This window comes from Colius striatus, chromosome 14 (assembly GCF_028858725.1).
Source record: "Colius striatus isolate bColStr4 chromosome 14, bColStr4.1.hap1, whole genome shotgun sequence".
Taxonomy (NCBI): Eukaryota; Metazoa; Chordata; class Aves; order Coliiformes; family Coliidae; genus Colius; species Colius striatus.
The window spans coordinates 16,276,474-16,300,546 of NC_084772.1; the positions used below are offsets into that span (position 1 = coordinate 16,276,474).

At 41.7% G+C, this 24,073-nt stretch overlaps 1 protein-coding gene across 1 annotated transcript in view; it reads left to right on the forward strand.

The window, feature by feature from the left end:
* The window catches only part of VAT1L (vesicle amine transport 1 like), a 54,417-nt gene extending 40,573 nt beyond the window's left edge, over positions 1 to 13,844 (forward strand). Inside the window, exons 8-9 of the mRNA XM_062007406.1 lie at positions 8,877 to 8,960; positions 10,868 to 13,844. Coding sequence (XP_061863390.1) covers positions 8,877 to 8,960; positions 10,868 to 10,966 — 183 coding nt within the window. The 3' untranslated portion in view covers positions 10,967 to 13,844. The remainder of the gene's footprint in view (positions 1 to 8,876; positions 8,961 to 10,867) is intronic.
* The last annotated feature ends 10,229 nt before the right edge of the window (positions 13,845 to 24,073 follow it).

The window sequence follows — 24,073 nt, forward strand, 5'->3', positions numbered from 1 at the left end:
TGACTCTGTAAGTTAAAGCTGCTGAGATTTGGCTCAGTTTTTCTGCAATTACAAGGCTTTAAATCTCTTGTTTTTTGAATTTTACTGAGGCAAAACAAATACTCATTGACGTCAGCAGGAGCTTACAGGAGTAAGAAAAGAGTGAAAACAGCACAGTTCTACAGCTGTAGCTCTCCATCTAAAAGATGTATAACTTAATAGATATCTGCAGTAGCCAAGGGAGGACTGGAGTCAGAATTTGCCTGTAGCGCCGGTTTTTATTCCTTTGACATTTTTCTCATCTTGGGTCTGGTTTTAGTCTTGCTGCCATGGCAACATGCAGTGAGGCTAAAAGGTATTCCAGAGAAAAGGTCTCTCCTCACTGACAGGCAGCACAAAGGAATGGAGAGGACAGAGCTGCTGTTTGCAGATGTGAATAGCAATGGAAGAATGAAAGGAGTTGAGAAAGTACTTTCTGTTTGCAGGCAGAACCACTGGTACAAAAGTTCAGTGTAACAGCATAAACAGATGACTTGGGTAACACAGGTTTTACTTCAGATGGATACTAACAGGATGACATTAGCTTCACAGCAGGGAAACACACCCTAGTTATTTTCCTACCTCTGTGTCTAAAATACTCTAATAAGCTCAAAATCATTGCTAACAATACCAACTTTTTAACACTTCAGCAGTTGATTTGGATTGTATGAATGTTTTCCCCTTGTGCCTTTTTCAGTAGGTGTTTATGAAAATTGAGCCCCAGCTGCCCTGAGTTTGATGTGTGCTCTCCGTGCTCGATTGCTGCATGTTAAGAGCTGTCTCTGTTCACCAAGGGCAGGAATAGAGCCTATTCAAAATCCTGTAAATATTATACTTATCTTCCATCTGTCTTGCAAGATGCTGCATACCCTCAGCCTCCCAGCTAATAAAAAGATAGTTTAAGAGATCTCTTTACAATTACTGGTGTAAGAGAGGAGAATCATCCTGACAGAGGGTAATCCAGGCCAATGGCAGATGCAGGTTTGCTATCCTCACCTATGCTCAGCTCCAGTGCAGAGAACTGGAGGATTTTGTCACAGCAGTTAGGTCATTTAAATACTAGAAGCACTTTCATGCTAGCTATTCAATTACACAGTGCAAGGAAGGTATATTCCTAGCATGAATGCAGATCATTCCTTTGGAAGTGTGTTCTGGTCAGTACGGATTGTTCCATTGCTCCCAAGGGAAGTAATCCCTCCCAGCAAAAGGATGCTTTGTCCAAATAACTGTCTGTGGTAAGGTAATTGTCAGGAATCACATCCAGGCAAGCAGCCTTTTTGCAAAAGCTTGTACAGAAGACAGCCTGAGAAAGGAAAATACTGAAAACTCATTTACAAAAACCAAAACTACTTTAACTGAAAAAGTATGTTTCCCAAGGAAATATTGCTCCACTCCATCAGGTTGCGTAAAGATGAGAGACACTCCAGATTTGCTGCTGTATTTCTGCTGTGCTAAACAATGGGACTAAATTTGACAGGTGTCATTTTTGAGAGTAGAAGAATACAGTCAGTGCAGAGGAGCCCAGTGACTACTTCCTCTCTGTGTGTCAGGATGTCCAAGGAGCCAGTGTCCTGTCCCTTCTCTTAGCCCAAGTCATGTTAACAGGGCTGTGGCAAATGTAGCCTAAAAGGGAGACTTGTTTTGGCTCTGTTCATCCTGTGCCCCAATGCCCTGGGAAAATCTGCTTGGAGCAGTGTACAACTTTACTTCCCTCAGACTTTCCAGAAAGTTAGGAAACAGTTATCCTTGGTTTCTTGAGTTTCCTCCCTTCCTCAGACCAAAGCTAAATAGACATAATCCAGAAGACAGACTACATGATTTTTCTTCATACGGAGTGCTGTGTTCAGTTTTAAAAGCCATATATGTCCATGACATGAAAGAAACCTCTTCTCCTGCTCTGGGAAGAGCATCTGAAATTATAATGCAGCTCACACCTCGTATTAAAGACAACACAGCTTTGTAATAGACTGCAGCAGTGAGTCTGATAATAAAAATCATGTTGCCTTGTAGCACTAATGAAAGCTGTAGTATTAAAGCTTTGTTTATACAGTATCTCAGCTAGAATAGACTGCAGTATACATATTCTTCTTCATTACTGCATACAAATGATGCTTAAATAAATATTATTGATATTAGTGTTTCTAATTCTAATGGAGACAGCTCTGGGCTCATTGAAATAGTGTCTGTTATGAACAGCAACAGAACGGAACCAGCCCTAGAATGAAAAATGGGCATGTTTATAATGCAGATTATTCTTTCACAAATCTGAACAAGATTTGGATCATTACCTGTGACACTTGGGTTGCCAAAGTAACCTTGACTAGCCAGCTGATGTTTGCATACCACATGACACTATCACCATGGAGATCTTGTCCATGTGATTTTGCAGACGTGATGCAGTTGCAGGCTTCTCAGGCACACGACAGCAAGCAAGAGAGGAATTAATTACTGGTAAGGAATGTTCTTTCAGACAGCTCTTCTGTCTGGGAGAGAGAGCCCGCACAGAAGTAATGCAGAAGCTGAATCCTTAGTGTTTTAACTGCATGTAGAGGACTCGGTGAAGGGGAACAGGAGGAAGCTATCTTGGCCTTCACAAGGAAAACATGAAGTTCTCCTAATGGAAAGGTCATGCTCTGACAAGACTGGGGGAGTGTTCTGAAAGTGCAGACCTGTGCGAAAACCATGTTTGAAGGATAATATTCATTTGCAGAATGTATGTTCAAGTGACTGAAGCCTATCAAACACTACCAGTACTCCTTTATCAACTGAGACTTTTCTCTCCTCCCCATACCTGCCCTGCTCATTCACATGCAACTTAGCAATGTCAGGGGAGTTAAACCAGTGGAACAGGTAGTGAAATTTGGAGATATAGAATATTCCAAATTCTCCTCAAAACTTAACTGTCATGCTGTGTGCTTTTTTTTTGAATTTGTAACTTTGGCATAAGATTCTCAAGCCTTTCAAACTACCTTGGTCTAATTTACCAAAAAGGGGAATGAAAGATTTCTAAGCAGAAGTCCTTTCATACACCTCAGGGAACCCACTATCACCAGAGGGTCTCAAGAAAAGAAAATAACCCAGTCCTCTGTCCAGTAAACCTCCCTGAGATAAGAGTGAGAGGCTTAAAGAAGTTGTCTGCAGAAATGCAGCTGTAGTCTGTAGGTGGCAATTTGTGCAATGAACTGTATTCAGCCTCATGGAGGTAAAAAATTATCCACTCTTCTGGTGCACCAGTGTCTGTCAATTTTATTTCTTTTCTTGAGTAAATCTATCATTTTACTAAATATATATATATATATATAAAATTCATTATATTACTGAGCAGAACAGTTCCATGTAGGATGATGAAAGCATTATGTTTTGACATTTCCACTAGGAAATTTTTCCATGGCATGTTGCCTTCATTGTTTGTCTCTACTAAACATCCATATTACTACCATGAGCCTAAAGCCCCAGTGTGTTACATTGGCATAGCAAGAGGTTTAGTGTTCCAGCTTTGCAGTCTCTCTTATTTTACTCTTGAGATTAGTTGCTTATAAGAGCCAAATACAGAAATGGATCATTATGCTTAAATTAATATCCAAAGGCTTGAAAATAGCATCCATTTCTTAGGCAGGCTGCATTTATCTTTCACACTCTGAAGTGGTGCAACAGATAATTAGTAATACATTTTACAGTTAACTTTTCCTACATTTATAAAGCAGTAGGCTGCTTTTGCTGTATTCTGACAACAAAATGAAGTTCCAGAGACAGCTGAATGTCAGCAAGGATTTATGAATGCTTTGGTAGAGATTACTCTTGGCTCTCGATTGCAAATGCAGAACAGCCTACAAATTAGTTTGAAGTAAAATGGGTAACTAATTGAAGGCTTGACTATAGCAATACAAAGTGTGAGTACAATTGTTTGTTTCAGGTGTATATTATTTATAAAGGAACTTTTCAAAATAATTGTAGTCTCAGTACAGTTTGGAAGCACTGCATTCCTCACTTCATCTCACCTCAGTTGCAGGCTTCAGCAGGTTGAAAGATCAGTGCTGTGACTACAAGGGCATGAAATGAATGATTTAAGATGAAAAGCCAGACAAGAAATCTGTCCCAGTTACTCATTTCACCTGGGGAAAACACAGTACTAAAAAATATTAAAAAACCTCCTTAATCCAAGGAGAACATAAAAAAACCTTAGAGAAAAAACCTCTAGTAGGGAAGTGTACAGGAGGCATTTCAGGGAAAAAAAAAGTCTTTTAGTCAGTTTAAATTGAGCTGTTTTTACACAGTCCGTGAAAAGCTACAGGAAGGCAGTGTAATCAGAAGCTAGCTGCAAATACCCAGCTGTAATGGCATCATCTAATAGTGTCTTCTGTTACTTGCTCTGTTTGGAATACACCAATGAGAGAACAGCTACAATAAAATCATACCACTTTCCCAGGGCATATATGAGTGTTGTTGAAGTTGCAATACTTAAGTGTATTGCAGTTGTTAGAGGGAGGCTGTGTTGTTATAGCTTGCTTTTGGAGACAGAAAAAAATCTTGTCTGTTAGGAGATAAAGATGTTGAACAACATTCTGAAAGTTACCATTGTTGGTTAGATAAGTGCCTCAGCTTAATTTTGAGAAGCTTTCAGGCTGGAGGAGATGAACAGAAAAGCAATTTTAAAGATGATACGATATCCAAAGTTCTTGATACTTTTGAAGAGTACCCCAAGAATGACACTATGGTAATGTTGGAGAGAATTCAGTACAGCTGTCAAACTTTATACTTCCAGAGAGCACAGCTCTCATGAAACCTCTTTCAGAACATTCTCTGACCAGTAGCATGGAGGCATTTTTGCCCTTACACTCCTACCAAGGTCTGTTGACAGTAATTGTTGCTCTTCTTAGCATGATACACAATACAGATGGACAAAAATGGCTTTGATCCAAGAGAAGCTCTGAGATCCCAACCATAACATCCCCTCAGGAAAATACACTTGAATAGACCTTTTCACAACAGGCTGCCTCTCTCAAGCCTTGTGATTTGTAGTTTTTTTAAATCCTATGTTTGTATCAAGACTTCTTTGAAGAATTTTATTTGCAGCATTGGTAGCAGAACACCTTTCTAAATGTGCAAGTATGTCTTAATAGGTTAAAATGATTACAGAAATGATAAACCTGCTAAATTTTGCCTATAATGCTAAGACAGTGCAATAGTTCTGCACGTTCCCAATAAAGCTTCATGTGTTTTATATTCCTTGCCTCTCTGCTTGGGTCCAGCAGAGTAGTATGAGAAAGGAGCTTGTAGAAGGTTCAGAAAATCCACAGCACTTGAGGTGTTGGCAGTGGAAAAATGAGAACTTGAATATTTCTCCCAGAGCATGGTAAACATGACTTGTAAGGACCTTGAGGCACATTGGTTTTGTCTTTCTAAACCATGTTTTTTTGTTTTACAGATGACCTCATTATTGCATAGGTTCTCTTAATGCACTGTCACTGCTGAAAAACACTTGAATGAGAACATGGGATAACACATCCATCACTGTAGCATCTGTAGACCAGCAAGAGATGAGAGAAATAATATCTTGTTCAAAATAGTTTCTTTCGTTATAAAAGCATATTCCCTAAAGCAAATGCAAATTGTTTCCTACTGAGGTAGAAAGGTCCTTTTCCTGAGTTTGTTAGCATTTTCCACTAGACTGAACAGCTAGAAGATAATTCTGTTCCAGAGTATGCTTAAAAATGGTACATCAAACTAAAATACAAATTACTGCAAGTGTGCTCGAGGGCAAAGACAAACTTGGGGTTCATTTTATTTCTCCTTTGCTATTAATCACTTTCCAACACTGCTGCCTAGGACTGCCTGTGTGGGACCCATCAGACAATGCATGGCTGTGCAGCATTCTGGGTCTTTCCTGTTCTTCAGTAAATGTTTTGTGCCAACTTTCCTTCTATAAATAACAGGGAAAGTGGAAGCATTGTCCAGTTGTCCACTGATGTGTAAAAATAGTTCTGAGCTTTGTGATACATATTGTGTTCATTTTTAAGGCTCTTGAGGCTAAAATATGTAGTCCAACATTGCTTTAGACACAAACGCTCTAAGGGCTGAGCTATACTGAAAGCAAACAAAGGCCAGCAGGATTTCTCTCCTTTATTCCAATGGAAGCTCTTCATATTAGTAAATGCTTATCTGCACTGTTTCTACTCAAAGAGCCTTCTGTTGATACTGCCCAAGAATAAATTCAATCAGCTCATCCATATAAAGAAAAGTACATTGGATCAATTTACTTGGATTTGAGCTGACAAATGCAAATAGCAATCAACACAGAAAACTTGCTGAGAAGCAATCTAGAGACACAGTTGTGTAAGAAGAGAGAAACCCTTTTGATCTCTGCTACTGGAAGGAATATTTATTTTGAATCAAACTTCAACCGCTTCAGAGAACTTCCAATAAATTCCAGGATTTCCATGTGCCTCACTGTAGCCTGGGCCTGATTTTAACAAGTGCAGAGGGATTCACTGTCTTCACTGGTAACGTGCAGTCACTCAGGCACAGACTTAGAAGAAGCTCCGTACCACTCGCTGCAAAAGGCAAACGACACGCAACACTTAAACGTTCACAGGAAAAAGGAAATGCTTTCATATACTCTGCATGGAACAGCTTAAGCCTTAACCACACTTGCATAGCAAAGCAAAGAAGGTTTTTAATGCTCTCTGCCCTCTGTAGTATGAGGGGATGGTTTTAATATTCAGGCACCTTGGGGAACAAGTAGTTGCAGTCTTGGTTGACTAAGTGGGCTGTTGGCAGCCAGAAACATAAAAATTACCCATTTATAAGAGAGCTCATGGTCTCTTAACTCAGACATCATGTACTGAGTGGCATTGTGCTAGTACAGAATTTGACTAATTGGGTAGGTAAGTTGCAAATAACGGTAGAATATACAGATGTTGTGTCAGCTCTTCAAACTTCCTTCATTTTTTAAATATCTTTTAATAGGTCCATCTGGATTCCATAGACACTCTCCGAAGTTTTAGTGTTCCCTTTGCCTCTGCCTGCTGTTTGCATTTGCAAGCTGCTTACAAGTGTCCTGGAAACAGCTCCTGAACCTTTCTCCAGAGTCTTTAATTTGATACTGTGCATGTGAAAGATGCAGGGAAAGCACATATTTCTCAAATTTGCCTTACTAAATATGATATGGTACAGATTAAAATAAATGTTGCATGCTCTGCTTTCCACATGATGTCCTGGTAATAAACTTCAGTGGATGGGCAAGCATGTCTGCTGATTTCTTCAATTCTATCACTTCTATATTGGTTATTTATGCCATGTTACAGACTCCTAAAAGCTTGATTTGGCTAATGAGAGTCATAAAAAATGATACAGCTGCTGCTTCTTCAGAGTCTTTGTGGGATGTTCTTGAAGGAATGTTGTCCATAGTGCAGAACAAGTCTTCTAGGATAGTTACGTATTGCTTCTGCTTGTAAGGTAACTTCAGAGAAGTTATTGTGATTTTGTGGACTATATTTAGAGGTCTATCCAGTGGGATTCATAAGACTGTGTTTTTCAAGGTTAATTTACAACTGTGCCCCAAGTTAGAAAGTCATTGTGTTTTGCAGTGCAATTTTTCATTTGCACTAACAGATTTTTTTAAAGTCTGGTATTTACTAATTGAGGGAACCACTTTGCAAAATTAGGGTTGTAATATTGAGTTCACTGCAGTCAGCTTTCAAAATAAGGCAGACAGATGGTAAAGACATTTTGTGCCCAGCATCCATTAAATTTAATTGGAAGCTGAAAGCTGCATTTGCTTAGTAACTAAAAACCTCATCCCTCCTTCTGTATTGGACATTCAATAATTATCATAGGTGCCTGGACCCCAGTTCTGGCTTTTAACTGTACTGGGGGACCCACCTGCTCCCCAGTCAATGTGTTGTTTCAAACATCTATGCCATTATTCTTAAAATAGTCAATAAAACTTTGTCACAAATGGTAGATCCTATTAACATAAAACTTTCATATCTCAACATAGGCTGTTAGGCCAGAAAAAATAGTGTGATGAGGAAATGAAACAGCCTTTGTGTGTACATTTTTGGTTCCTGGTTTCCCACCATGAAAGTGAGGAAACTCTTGACATCTTCCAGTTTTCAGTGTTTTAATAGTGCTGTGAATGCTGCACATTGAACAAACACAATTTTAATTCATCAACACTGAACTCTCAGGAGTCCTGAAACTTTGTGCATCAAAATAAGCTCCTCACTAGTGCATCAGTAAAAAGAGGTTTTTGTTCCTTCCTCGTGTGTACTAATTGCAGCCAGCTGTTAAATGTCTGGCCTCAGTGGTACCTGTAGGACACCACTTCTTTACAATTTAAAAAAGAAAAAACCTCAACAATTGGGAAAAAAGAAGGAAAGAAATACTTGTGCAGTGAAAAGCACAGAACTGTATTAATCACAGCCACTGCCTGGGTACAGCATTCCCTCTGTAGGAGTGCTAAAGAAATTCATTGAGAAATATCTGAGGTCAATGAGATCAACATTTCAGTGAGAGCAGGGGTTTGGATAAATATTCTGCAAAGAGAAAAGCTAACGACCAACCTGTAGGGATTAACTCCCTGAACCTCTCTCTGCACCTCAGCTAACGTTACTTTTGTCTTGCATTAGGTGTGTATGATGCTGGTCAGAAACCATCATCCAGACTCAGAGCCACAATGCAAAAATCAGGCCTCGCAAAAACTGACTAAAAATTGAGTAACTCTTAGTTTTGTTTCAAGCAGATGTTGGAATGACCTTGCACATAGTATGCCTTAAATGTATTGCTGGTTTTGAAGGGCAAGAATTCAGGCTTCTCTTAGTCTGTGCCAGAAAATGAGTACATTATCTTTCTTTCAGGTGAAGGAGGCCATGCAGAGGATCCATGACCGAGGAAATATAGGGAAACTAATTCTGGATGTGGAGAAAGCACCCACTCCCCTGGTGAGTGCAAAGCACTGCATTCATGGTGTACACCCGCACAATTTAAAGCATGGTACTGACTTTTGGAGACATATGCCTTACCATTTTTTTTAATACTGTTTTCTTCTAAGTCCATAGGACCTAACTACAAGCAATAATTATCATTTATGTATTTAACCCAAAGTTTTATATATATATAATTGTAATTCCTAAAGTCTCAGCAGCTATTTTGCTGTACTGAATGGCTATCTGCCTCTCCAAAAATGTGTCTGCAAGTCATAGATCAGGGTAAAACTGCCACATCTATTTCTGTCCCTGTGATGAAAGTCATTTCCCATAATAGAAAATTCCTGTATAAATAAGAATGAATGGATTGAACAGAAAAAGCCAATCAATGTTGCTTCAGTCGGGGTATACTTTTGATAGGAGTTTCTTTTACTATTTCTTATAGTATATGAAGTATAATATCTAAATAAATACTTTTAGAAATGTTGTGAAGGAGCTCTGGTCCACTGGCTTTGGAGCATTTAACCTGGTACTGAAAGATTACAGAAAGCAGTAGTAACTGAAAGTCAGGCTCACGCCTAAACATTCACTGATGATATAGGAAATGGGAGCAAAGAACATAATGAAAAACTGACTTCAAATCAATAGGGATGCATGAAGTTTGCTTTCAGACCTGAGTCATCTCCTGTTTAAAAAAAAAAAAACAGAAAAGAAGCTGGAATTACAATTAAGCGCTTAAAAATTGGCCCCAAATCTCATGCAAAATCGCTGCAAGGGAAAGGAAGGCTTTTGGGATCTCACGTAGGGAAACTGGGCATTAGTTTATAGCTGAATTGAATCTTAAAACTGTAAACAAGGATCCATAATGCAACCTTAATGGATTTATTCCATCTCTTCTCTTGATCCTGTATACTCACACTAGCCATTGGTTAGAAGGTGAGAACAAGTTGGGAAGACTTTCACAAAACAGTGTTTGTTCATAAATCTGGGTAACTTCCCAGCACGGCTGTTCTCCACAGTCGTGTTGTGTTTGAGATTTTGATTTTTGTTTCCAGCAGAGGCAAGTAATCAAGCAGAGAAGGTACAATGTCACTGCATTTCTCTTTAAAAAGGAAATAGGCCTCCTGCTTAATTTGTTTTGAAATAGTTTTAAGCTCACTGAAGAATCTTCTTGTGTCCTAAGATAGGTAATGTTGGTGTGTAAGAGAATTTAGTCTGTGCTGTTAAACACTACCACCTGTCCAGTTAACCAGATTCTTGTATCTCTAGAGACAAGCCAGACTGGCAAGGTGAAATACAGGGAAGCCATTCACCTTTACACTGCTTGTGATAAACATGCCCATGTGAAAAGACATGATGTGCTTCTTAAATGTTATCCTGAACCCCAGATTTCTGCAGTCGCATGCTACCTGTACAGCCTCTCCCTGCATCTACATTTCCACTGCTTTATAAAGTTTCATTGTGTTTTGTGTCAAACAATTGCTCTATGAGTTTTCCATGCCTCATGTGGGACCAGATTCTACCAATGGGCGTTAAAGAGCAGATAGAGCAAAAGTTATAAACAAGAGGTCTCACACATTGTGTAAGCTTCCTAGACACTCACACTTCCTGAGAGCCTTAATATCAGTTTGTTACAAGTGCACAGAGCAGAGTCCACTTAGTGCAACTGTCCTACAGTTTTCTGTTCATAACAGCTTTCTATTCCATAATCCATCTGGAGGCTGTGAGGGAACACCTTACAGTTTTAGCTCTAAGTGGTGTAATGCCAACAAAAGTTTTGCACAGACAGAACGTTTGTTTTCATGTTGCAACTATGTCTTCTTTCATTGTTGAAGTCACTTTATCAAATGAATCAATCTGAAATAACGGTGAATCAAACCATGTGAAAAATGCTCTGACATCCTTCATCTTTCATCCTGCAGATGGCCAATGACAGCACAGAGACAAGCGAGGCTGGAGAAGAGGAAGAAGACCACGAAGGGGACAACGAGAATAAAGAGCGCATGCCGTTCATCCAGTAACAACCAGAGGTGGTGGAGGCAGAAAGATCAATGAAGTAGAAGGGAACAAGACTGGGAAATCTATTCTGTGCATCAGTGAACAAATGCTGTAGTACAGTGTGTGTTGTATTTGTCTGCAGTCAGCTGAGCTATGAGCTGTTGATCATTGTTGTTTTGAACTCAAGTGCCATTCTCATCCAGTGCAGTATTATGACATTCCTGTGTAATCCCCAGTTTCCCTGTAGGAGTCCCATGGATTTTTCTGTTTTGGTTTAAAAGCCTTATTAACTTACTGTGTAATTTTAGGTGGGCATCTTTCTCAAGCAAATTCCAACATTTTGCATACAGTTATTTGGGGGAGGTTGGGCTTTTTTTTCAAGTTGGAAATAGTAAACAAAAAAAAATCCCCACTTGCTGTCTGGAAGATTCTGGTGACTGGAGAGAGGATTTTAAGTTTGTGCATTTTAAGTTTGTGGATTTTCAGTGTTAAAATAGTTTTCCTTTTATGAACCACAGATAAAAGTTGGAAAAAGCTGAGTTTTCACTTTCCTCAGTCATGCTTTGTCATTTTATAAGCAATCCTATCTTCATTTTCAAAAATACCTCATTTAGAATTGTGGAATCTGAATCTGGGCAAGAAATAATTGAGAGACTTGGATTCGTATTGAATAATCACGTTAGTCATCAGCGCCAGTAATTAAGGCTTCATTCCATGTGCTAACTACCATGCTTTCCTCTTGATCTGAGCTATCACCTCATACTTCACGGGCACAGAAAGAGGTCAGTGAGCCACCCTTTTTAGACCTAGCACTTGATTTGTCTGTAGCAGTTAGCGTTGTTATTGATGGGTGAACATCTGCTCCACGTTGACTCATCTGTGTCCAGAGCCAAACCCATTTTGAATTTCATTTTTAAGTTGTATTGGTAAGGACCACTCATTAGGGCATGGAAAGAAAGTTGCTGCTGGAGTTTACTGCTCTGACTTGTTAATGTGTTGATCAACTGTTAAGCTGGAGCTGAACTCTCACAGAACATAACCCAGCTAAAAATGAGGTTTAGGCCTTCACGCCATCAGAAGTTATGCACAGGTATAACTTTATCTAGGTCAGTAGTTCTGTCTAAAGCTCTGCTGCATATGTACAGTTATGTTTGTAACTATTTGCAGGATCAAGTATTCAGAGACCAGCTAGACTTACCTACCTCCCACTAGAGGAAACTATATCTAAACATGACAAAAGTATTTTTTTCCATGTCTTTCACCTATCCAAGCAGCAGCTACTCAGGTCCTCGATTGTCTTGTTAGAACAATTCTTTTCAAATGACTGCAATCACCTACAGCAGAAGTGCTGAAGGAACCTCAGAGACCTTGGATCATGCCACATATCTGGGAATTAATACATTTTTTTCAAAAGAAAGTGTTTCTCCAGGCACGGCTAGTTGTTCACCTAAATCTGCAAATGTCCTGTCGTGACACAAGTTAAAAACTAATGGAAGTGGAGAGGATGAGCTTCTCAGGCTTTTCTCCATTTGAAAGGACTTGTGGGTGTGGATGACTTTTATGTGTGGTTTTAGAAGATTCTCTCGTGGTTTTATTATTTGTTTCATCTTGCTGCCTGAGTATGAATGTCCATCTCTTTGCAGTGTGCTCGTGAAGTTGCTGTTCTAATACCAGATAATCATTATGCAGAATGTTCCTTCTGAAGGAGTTTCCCTCGGGTTAAACATTCGAAAGTAATAAAGAGGAAAGTAACTGTGGAGAAAAATGCCAAAAAAAGAGCAGCTTTTGAAATTCAGTTTTCTCTAGATGTTGATGCAAACTTCACTATAGTTGATTTTCCTTTCCAGTTGGACTTGCCTACACTTCCAGTGCCATATCAGGCCCCAACAGGGACTTAATCCACACGAAATACATGTTCAGAGAGAGATTTCCATGTACTGGGCTTGCCAATTGGGCTTTTAAGAAAGACCATTAAGTTTTCACGACTCATAAGCTGACAGTGGTAGGAAACATGCCCGATTTTGTTTTGCAGTTAGTGTAACGATGTTGTCCTGCAACAAACCTTAACATAACTAGGAGTTTTGATTTGACGCCAAAGTGAGCAATATTGCTGGTGACCTTCGAGCTGGCAGTAAAGTGGCATTCTCAAGGCCTTAAATTAGTAGGGCAAGCAGAATAGCAAATTCATTCTTCTGTTCTAGACCGCAGTATGGTTGGCTCTACAGTTAAATTTCCCTTCAAGACAAATAAAGATGGGTGATCTTGGTCATGGCCACAGACACCGTAGGGACAACAGTCAAGTGGAGTAATTCTGGCTAGTTCTGGTTTTGTTAGCGAGGCAAAAATACTCTTCATGCTAATTCATATCAATTTTAGGGCCATTTTCTGATCAGCAGAGTATCAGGTCAGTGCAGTGGGTACAAAGGATCTTCTGGATCTACCTGAGTGCAACACAGATGAGTATTGCCATCAGTAGAGCACAGAGTTCAGCTTTCTGGCATTAAGATGGCACGTATGAAGGTTACTCCTGAAATGAATGGAGGCTTTTCAGGTCTTCAAGATTTGTGCTGGCAGAATTTGGCCCACAGCCCTAAATACCTTTTAGAATACCACACACAGTAGTATTGCATCTGACATGGTGGAGGACACGCTACACAAAATGACGATGCTGAGACTGGTTACTGACCAGTCTTACTGGTAGAAGAAAAGAAGGTTTGTGCTTACTACTGACAAGTGTTGTGTAAACAGCTCTAAGACAATTGGATAGTTTCTTCAAGTGAAACAAATTATTTCTCAATTTGCCTTAAAGGAACTGTGAAAGCTTCTCTTTAACTTAAGCCTGATTGAAGTGAACTGAAACACTGTTTAATTGTATTTGTTGCTTTAGAGCTTTTGTTCTATTGTGCCTACAAAGCAAATTATGTTTACATAAAATATAAATAAAATATTGAGCATAGCATTATCCTTGGCTGATATGGTTTATTCTAATGTTATTGTCACTTTAGGGAATTGCCTTGGTTAAGAGGAAAACTGGAGGTCTTCTTTTCCATTCTGGTCTCTGAGTGGTAAACCACGTCGGTGGGTTTTGTTACAGGGTATATGAAGGTTATTGAAGTGGCTGAGTGTGCTGCTTCACAGAATGGTAACAATGGAGATAGAAAATATGGAATGTTACAGACTAAGAAATTCAAAACATTATATAAGTACCATTCCTTAAGTGTTCAAATAAGTATATTCTGATATGGATAAGAAACTAGTTTTCAGAATTTTAGCACTCAGATTGGACTGGGAGATGGATTGACTTCCAGGTTGTCCTCAGAGAGACAGTTGCTTTCAGGAATGAAGGTACTTTATAGCAATAATTTAAAACTAGGATCCAGAACAGCTACCACCTCCATATTAGCTCATAGAAAGCATGGGGACATGATTGAATCCAAATCCCTGCCCTTTCTGGGTCCTGGTCTTAACTCAGTGATGGGAGGGGGCTTATACCTTCTCTTTCAAAGAGCTGGTTACAGTTACCAAAACTTACTGATCATCTCAAGCCTGTACTTGAGTACATGGCTTTAAAGGTCTCCCTGCATGAAAGGAAGAAATGGCTCAACAACCTTCAGTTTAATATCTAAACAAAGAGGAAATGTTAGCTTTTGTTCAATCCAGTCATGCAGGACATGTTCTGAAGCCTGTAATGTCCCTGGAAGATCTCACTTCAGTAGTTTCTGCATCTGCTTAATAACCTAAAAGCTCATATGAACACTTGCTGATCGTGAAGAGGAGCTGAGTGAATTTCTGTCCCCTGTTTTCAAGTCTTAATAAGCGAATAATGATGAGTGCATCTCTAATCACAGGGTCAGGCTAAGGCAGAAAGCAAACAGCCGTAGCCTTTTGCAAAGCCTCTGTGATTACTGATAAAGCTCTGCCTTTTAGCAGCTTTCCCACTGGGCCATCTAAACTCAATGATCATGCAATCTAACAGACAGAGGCTGCTGCCAGGCGAGCAGGGATGCAGCAAGCTGCCTTTGCGTGGCATCTGGCCAGATAAGATGCAAAACTCATGCTAGGATACTGAGTTTTCCTGGCTCTCACCTCATCCTCCATTTTGTGCTTCCCCTTGCATTTTTTTCTGTGAGCTTAGTGATTAATTGTGGTTGGTTTTTTGTCAGAAAAGATTCTGATGTGCTGGCCATGACTGCCAGCACACAACACACTGCAAAACTCCATCTCGTGGAGAACCATGCAGGAGTTCTGTCCCAGGCAGCACCTTTTGTCCCTTGGGGTGAGCTACTGTTTGTTTCACTGCAGAAAGAGCCCAAACAATCAACACACTACAAAATTGCTATCTGCATCAAGGCACCTTTTGTTCCAAATACTTTGTAAGATCTAGGCAAACATCCTAATGTTGTCCTTTGAAAAAACAGGTTAGAGTATAAATGCAAATGTAGCTTTATCTCCTCAGCTTTAGCTGTCTAATTTGCCCCCAGCTGGTCCCAACTAAGCCACTCCTTTCATGGTTACCTGGCCTGTCTCTGTCAGCTGCCCTTGTTGCAGCTGGCAGTTTTCTGATCACTGCCTCTATCTTTGCTGTTTGTAACAATGCTGTGTTGGGCACCTCACCATGAGGCTGCTGTGAGAACAGTGCAGAGGAGGAACTAAAATGAAGCATGTACATCTCTGCCCGAGAGCAACAAGTGAGTAGAATTTGCAGCATGTTATCTGCTGATTTCTTTATATGCTTGAGAGGAAGACTGTGGGGTGGTTTGTTAGAGGTATGGGGTTTAGTCACTGCCCAGACTGTGGCATTCCTGTGTGGCAGCCTCTAAGGCTTTCTGGTCTTGCTGGTTTTTACCACATCACTGGACCCCCGACTCTGTTGAGGCTCAGGGTTCAGTGTAGTTCCTGTCTCTCTGTGTGAGCCATGGATGCTTACCCATTGCCACAGGCCTGGGAGGCAAACGGGGTGGCTGCAGCATCGCTTCTTCCCCCAGCCAGCACAGCCTGTGCAAAGCTACATGAGAGAAGGTTCAAAAGATGCTGCTTTTTGCTGTACAAAGGGTGACTGACACAACTGTTGCTGAAGGCAGTATTCTGCCTGGAGATACTTTAGCAGCTCCCCACCTCTGAGCAGGTTTGACATAGGGGTCCCTGCCTCTCCCTGCAGGGTTTCTAGAGTCCCTACAATACTGAAGAGTCACAATTCTCTGGGAGCCCTTTAGGAAAATTATGGTTTTACATCCTGAAGAATCCTGGGTCATGTCCACTTTCATCCCCCACAGAGTGAGAAGACAAACTCCTAGTGAACTTAATACAGTAGATTAATGCTTCACACATGGGAACCTTTCTTCTCACAAGCAGGAACTGCAGGTGTGTTGAGAAAAAAGGCCAGGGACAGGCATTGAGAGCCTTCATAGTGACTGGCCTGGGTCTTAAAACCTCAACCTCCTGCCGTCACAGAAGATCAGCTTTCATTTAGGAAGGAACAGTCTTCACAGTTGATGGCAGAAGCTCTAAAACTCACTGAAATAAACATAATCTAAAAAGACAAAGGAAGACTAATGCTGCAGCTTCTGAACCTTCATGACATTTAAAGCTTGGTACAGACGCCACTGGGCAAAGCTGCAGATTGGGCAGCCAGGGATTAAATGCCAAGAGGCACCACTGGCACTTGTTAGTTTAGGAGCACCAGCTGCCAGTTACAAAGGGGGAAAGTGTTGTGATTTGGGTGGATGGAGTCTGTGCCTGAGGGAAGGCTGCAGGGGTGGGGGCCTGCTTGTTTTCCTTCTGAGAGTAGGAGGGCTTTGGTCTGTCTGGAAGAGCTTTATTTTGCTTCTTGTACTGCAATCCTACAACTAACCCAAATTGCTGGGGAAAATAATGGAGGAAAAATGGTTTTACTGTGAGGAATAGGAGGTGATCACTTCTCTGGAGGCAGGTTTGCTCTTAGGGCTACAGCTGTGAAGTGCTTGTGCCACCCATGCCCACAGCTCCTGCAAACTGCCTTGCTCCCAGGTCCAAGCCCCAGCTGCCATCCATCAGCTCCCTGCAGCCCGGCTGGAGGCAGCTCTGCCACCGCCACAGCTGGAAATGCGCTGTTCTGCCAGACTGCAGCAGTGTCCTTGCCAAAGATCATTTTCCTGATAAGCTGCAGGTTCCAGTACAAGTCATTTTGTGTTCTTTGGATGGGTAATCTTTGCAAATATGTTTCCCACACGGAAAGATGTGTTTCACTATATGCTGCAGCAGTAAATGGTGCAGCATCTTAGCTGCCCTAGAAGAACTGAGTGAGATAGCAGATATGCCAGATGCATTATTTATGACAAGGATTTCTGTACTTTCCCTGAAATAGCTAGCCCTAGGGCTGGCCAGGTGATAAGCTGATAACCAAATAGTATTTGCAAAGGCTGGTGGGTGCAGTTAGCTGGATGAGGACTGGGATGTCTTCTGGTGATACAGGCATTGTGTGGCCTGGAGGACATGTCAGATCACTGACATTTTCCAGAGGCTTCTAGAAGAAAACATTTCTTTTGTTGCTAACACAGAGAGGGATGATGACAAGTGTTTTTCTTTTCTAAGTCAGTTTGCTTTGGCAGATGATTTTTCTGTTTCCCTGATGCTGTTTTTTCCTTCTAGTGTCTGCATTTTGTATTAGGACTATTTTCCCACTGAAAAAAGAAAACAAAACAGGCAAAACTAACCAAGTGTGCTGTGACTCACCAAGTATCTCACTGGTTGCATAAAAGCATCCCTTTTCAGTTCCTGGACCATTTCTATTGTAGACAGGAAAAAATGAAATTAAGTGACTTGTCCAATGCCATAATAGTGCCATTTAGTTTAAGGACTTACAGTTCTCTGGCATTTCATTCTCTGCTTACTGAGGGAATCCTCATTAAACTTAGCAGCTGAGCTGGAAGTTTTGCCTCCTTGGCTGAAAGCAGTGTCTTAGGTCTTATTTCCTCCAAAGCAAAGGGTGTGCACAGAACCCCTCTGAACACCCTCAGCTGAGAGCCTGTAGGCAAAGTCCCAGAGAAATATATGCAGTTAGGAGACAATAGCCTAATTTCTCATTGCTTTCTCATCAAATAGGATAGCTGAGAGCCTGAACCAACATTGAATGTGGCCATTATAAGCATTTGCTACTATTTTATTAATCATCCTCTCCACACATTTCTGGGCAATTGCCTCTGGTTGGTCATCACAGGGAAAGGAGCAATTTGGATCCCCAAACCCAGCCTTTTCCACCCAGCCGGGCCTGGGTTTAGATGAGACTGCAGATCCAGCCACTCTGGCTCATCCCCCCTCATGTATGGAATTGGGATCGCTCCATCTGAGGATCAGGTGGGAAATGGTGTTGATACTGGGCTATGACAAGAGGGCCATAACAAAGTCTCTACCAAATGCTGTTGGACCTGTCCATCAGCAGAGTGTTTGTGCAGTGTGGCACTAGACAGAGGCAGAACTCAGAGACTCAGCATAGGCACGTGACAGGAGGTTTACAGAGGGAATTGCTTCTGAGGCCTCACTTGAATGATCAGTCTGCAGCCACTCACCTGAACAAGTTAGATGCTGCTGCCTGTGCTGCATGACACTTGCTCTAACCAATTCTCACAGTTCGCCTAGTCAATGTTAGCCTCATTTCAATATTGTCATTCTTGCAGCACATTCCCTGGCATTGTAGGTTAATTTCATAAAGCATAACTAATATGATTCACATGAGATTTTTGTTTGACATGTCAGCAATGTATAAAGTTATTACAGTGTTCTGTTTGCTGATCATCCGGCAAAACAGGATAATAAAAGGATAATTGTTGCGAGCTTCCTTCCTTATTCCTATTGAGATGGTAAACTCAAATAGGAATCTCACAGGAGTTTCACCACTGGCTTTGATGGGGACAGCATCAAGCTGATTGGTCCTCTAAATGAACCTAATCATAGCTGCAGTTATGAAAAATTCAGGGAGTAATATTTATTTCCATGTCATGACTTATTTGGTGGGGGAAAAAACAGGACTCTCGTTAATCCTTCCTCAGTTCTCTGTATTAAAATACACTATATACATTGCCAAACCCAATTGTCTTTCTTGGGGATGCAGTATTGGTTTATACTGTTTTTTATGGAGCTGCTGGAGCAAGTAAATGAAGTACAAAATGGAAAATCCTTCCACAGAGAACCCAGCTGCTCCTCTGTATTTGTAGCTGTGTTGCCTCTGATGCTCCGGGGCACTCGTGGCCCTGGGCTCTGCCAGAGGCAGCGTGCACAGCCTGGCCAAGCTCCTGCATCAAGGGCCAGGCTGTGCATGAAGCTTGGCTGCCCACAGCAAGCACTTGTCTCACAGGTCCTGCATTGAGAAATTACTTTGCTAGCCTTACTTCAGAACAGCATTAGATCCCTTGCAAAGGTGGTACCTCAATGGAGACTATTCACTGCTTACAACCTGAGGAGCATCCATATTGAGCAGCAGTCTGCAGTACCAAATTCCTCAAACTAACAGAGACCCAAGCTGTTCAGTCTACATAGCAGTGTGAGGCACTGCACAAACCTGTCAGCTCACAGCTGGAAGCAGCCCTGACACCTCAGCAGGCTGGACTAGCTCAGATCTAGTGCTGCACAAATATTACTGGCTCACTTGTACATGTCGGGCTTTGGTGACCTGGCACCACTTTTCTTCTGCATGGGGAGATGGTTCTGGATTTTCTTGCCATTAGTTATCAGAAAAGGAGCAAAGGCTTTTGGCTTCTGCAGGCAAAACTCTGTTGTCTTTAGTGAGTATTTAACTCACAGGAACTTTCTCTTCCCCATTTCTGTGGGCTTAGAGCCATCCAGTAACATGCAAGTCTGTTGAGGAAGAGAGAGCACGAGGCTTGATAAAGCCATAAAAAAGCAGCTGTCTGGTATTTGATTGCCCAGCCCATATGAGAGGGGAGGAACTATGGCCTGAGTCTGTGCTTGCCAGCACTGTGCTGTGCTACAGCTGTGTGCAGCTGCCAGCACTGTAAAAGGAGAAGCACACAGCAAGGAGTGAGGGAAAGCACCAGACTTGGCAGGTCCATGTGAGCTGCAGGCCACCATGGCAGTGGGGAACCTGGCCCTATAGGGAACCTGGCCTTACAGGGAAGGCTGGGAAAACTTCAAAGAGGATTTGTACTCTGACTGGAGAGGCATTGAAAATTAACACGGGCAGTGAATGTCAAATCCACAGGAACCCAACCTGATTGTGGTACCCAACCTGCAATAAAGTGGTGTCAAACAGGTGTGATCCTGAGATTCAAAGATCTTTAGAAGATTAATCAGTCAGGTGTCTGTGTAACTTGTGAAATCATGCCACCTTGTTACAGAAGCTGATTTGACCCAGGCAGAGCCCATAGCATTGTTTTTGGAAACAATATGGACAAAACCAGGACGAATGATTTCCCATTCCTTCTGAAAACCCAACTGTGAAACGTGTTTGACCTGAGGAATGTCTGTGTGCAACTGCTCTTCCTACAGTAACGAAGCATCTAGAAAATGTGCAATTAGACTGAGCCATATCCTCTGCTGGGTAACACTAGTGTAAGGCCACACAACAAAGTGGAGTTACCCTGAGTATTAAGCAGACGTAGGAGAGCCTGTACTTTGATGGATGAGCAATATAAAACCCAGAGCTCTCCTAATCATTCTTAGGTTACTTAAGACATCTGCTGGAAATGAGAATAAACTGCAGTGTGAATGTACATGACAGAATGAATAATGAAAAATCCCGTGAACTATGTTTACCATGTGTCTAAATTACTTGGCAAGTGGCAGAATATTTTCCATTTGCACCTATTATTTGAAATTATTTGAATAAATATCCAGTTTATTCCTGCTGTTCTAACCACCACTGAGGAATCCAATTTCAGTTTCAAAGCACTTTAGGTCTGAATCCAGTCTTTGAACTCGCTTCTTCCCTGATGTGTCAGGTCACACAACAGACACACATGCACAATATGTAGCTGGGGTTGAAGTACAGGCCAGGTTTCAGGCTTTGGATGGATGGAAGCATCCTCTGCCTTTACAGCTGGATACAGGGGAACACACAAAGCTCTCATTCTCTCTTTACTTACAAATCTTGTTTACAAACATTATACTGTGATTCTAAGTTCTCTTTAAAGAGTTTCCCAGCACATTGTGTATTTTGTCAGGGTGTGTGACCCTGCCACTTGCACAGCCCCAGCTGCTTAATCCCATATTATAAGCCCACAGCTCAGGTTCTCTGGCTGCACTTGGCTCGTGGGGTTGTAGCACAAGGAGAGGATGCTGCACAGGGCTGGAAACACATGGGAGATGGACCATGAGCATGACATGAGGTTCACACATAGCACAGGCAGATACGTGTCTCAGAGCATCCCCCAACCCTACCAGAGGAATCTCATTTTTCAGAAAGATGAGAAGAAATGGTGATTTGTATCTCCCTTTTCATGCCCAACAGCCACTTTCAGCTAGTTACAATACCCTCTCAGGTATAACTGCAGCCATGTTCTTGCTGATCCCTTCAGCTTTTCATTTTAAACCCCTAGGGTTCTCCCAAACATGTAATACAGAAGTTGGTATGTCCTACAATTTCTCAGATGAGCTAAGTCTAGTCATTAAATACTGCCAGTATGTCAGACAGGGTCTGTCTGCACTGTCAACAGTGCAGTGAGTGCATTTACAAGGACATGAACAAGCTGACTTTACATTATGTAGCTTGAATGCTACCAGCAAAAAAAAGCTACAGAATATAGCAGAAAAAAAACAGGTAAATATATATTTTTGCTAGTCTGCACTGGAGACCATGCCAGGCTGGCTACAGCACCCACCCATGACATGGACTGAGATCTCCAGTCCTTAAAGAGGGCAGCTAACTGGAAAGGCAGGTGCTGTGCTCCCTTGTCATGGTTCCTTCTGCCCAAGCTAGAATTTAGCAGGGAAAAACAACCAAGACTTTAGAAAAGCCCTCACAGGCTTCTGTGTTGTATCAGGAAAATTTTAGGGACATCTAATACAGTAGCAGCATCCAACTCATCTGTGTCAAAACCCAGCCTTAAGGGTAGGAGAGCTGAAGGTGGGAGGGATGTTCTACTGCTGACCCCTCACAAGAGGTCAGCATTCCCAGGAAACAGATGAGTTTTTTCTCAACAGGCTATCAGTGAAAATTGCACTGGTACAGGTTATTTTCTCTTTTCCAGTCCCAGCATCCTTGTGTGAGCATCTCCCAGTAGGTGATAGGTAGTTTGCACTTTCATCCCATCATGGGGGCAGGGATGTGCATAGTGTACAGTGGTAGGGCTCATTGCAGTGTTTGTCTCTGCCTCCAGCTACCCCTTCCCTAGCCTCCAGCAAGGGAGGGCCACTTCCCACTGCTTGAGTTTGCCTGCAAAGAAGCAGACATTTCCCAAGCATTTCCATTTAGGGAGTATTTCTCCTCCCTGACCAGGCAGCTAAAAACTTCCTTTACTTTTCAAAGAACCGTGTTTTATTTGGACTACATCACATGTTTTCCAAGCCTGGGGCCTGGTGCATGAGCTGATTATGCCTGTGCATGGGGTTAGTGCTGCTTCTAAGACATGGGAAAGCAGGGTCAGCTGTTTGCAGATCCTGTGACTACCTTGAACTGCAGAGCTGTGGTTTGGCTTCTTGCCCTGAGCCAGGCTGGCAGCCCCCAGCTGAAGCATGTCCTTGTCAGTGGGCAGCCACACTGGCTGGGTGGGAGCAGCAGCACTGGGAGTGTCTCTGAAAGCACCTCTGTAGAAAGGTGAAGGAATTAGGGACCTCAAAGGTCATATGGCCATACAGGAGGTGGGAACTCATTTCTGGGCTGGCCAAGCAGAAGCTCTCAGCCTTTGAGCAGAACTTTAGAGGCCTTGGCGATGTGTAGCCACCAGAGAGACGTGATCATACTCCTGAGGTGTTTTTCCATCTGGTATAGGAAAATGCTACAAATACCTACAGAAGCCAAAGCATAATCCTCACTGGGGCCAGCCCTCCTGGCAGGATGCGAAGCTGCACTGCTGGTAACCTGCTACAAACCTGTGAATGTACAATTCAGAGTGTCTGGCGAGCTTCACAGAGCCTAAATAAAGGCTTTGTCCAAATTGTTTTGTCTGGCACATGTAAGGATGAGCAGAACCTCTTAAGATCATGTTAATGTGAAGCTGGAAAGCCTCATTTTAGAGGGAGACTGTGATGATCAACAATAAAATATTTAAAGGGAGAAATGGAATGTTTAGGATGTTTTCAGGTCATTTCCAGGAAGGAAAAAAGGCAGCACACATTACAGGAGAAAAATTAGCAAAACAGGTAATTTTATATTTACAAAAGAGAAATAGAGACACATTCTCACAAGCATCCTGAAGGCCAAACAAGCCAAGCTGCTGCCAGTAATTCCCAACATGGAAACTTGCCAAGTCCACAGAGAGAAGCATTTTAAAAGACCTCATTGAACTTTTCTGTTTGCATCTGAACTGCAAAGAAATTGCTTTAAATTTTCTCCTAAAATCCCTTACCTTTAGAGATGACACAGTGTCAGCTGCCATGTAAAACGTCTGGTTTGAGGGGGATTATGATTTGCTCTCTGCATGTTTCACATACCCATGAAAACATCCACCTCTAAATAATTGGCTGTTTCTTTGGGGTCCTTCCTGCCTAAAGAAATAGGCATGACAGGTAGCAAAACACTCAGCACCTACTTATTTTTGCATCTAAAGGCCTGAAGTAAAAAGGGTTTGTCAACTGTGCCATTCCTTTGAGGTATCTGAACACTCTGAGAAAGCAGCTTTCTCAGTGCAGAGCAGCATTGGATAGGTAACCAAAAAAGAGAGCAGTGGCTTTGCTAACATTGCTCCATGTAGATTTGGTGAATCCCTTCTCTCTTCTGACTTGGATAAGCAGTATTTTCTCAGCTTTACAACCTATAATCTATATTCATTGACATTAGAAGAGGATGAAAGGAGTACAAGTGGGCTAGTTTGGTTACATAGACAGCAATGTTTGCCTTATATGCCATTTGGTCATACAGACAATTACGTGTGATACATGTAAGACGAGTCTTTCTGCTGCCTCTTGCAAACTGTTTACCCTCCCCTCTGCTTGCTAAGACCCAGCTGTGAGATGCTTTGTGACAAAGGCCTCAAATAAGA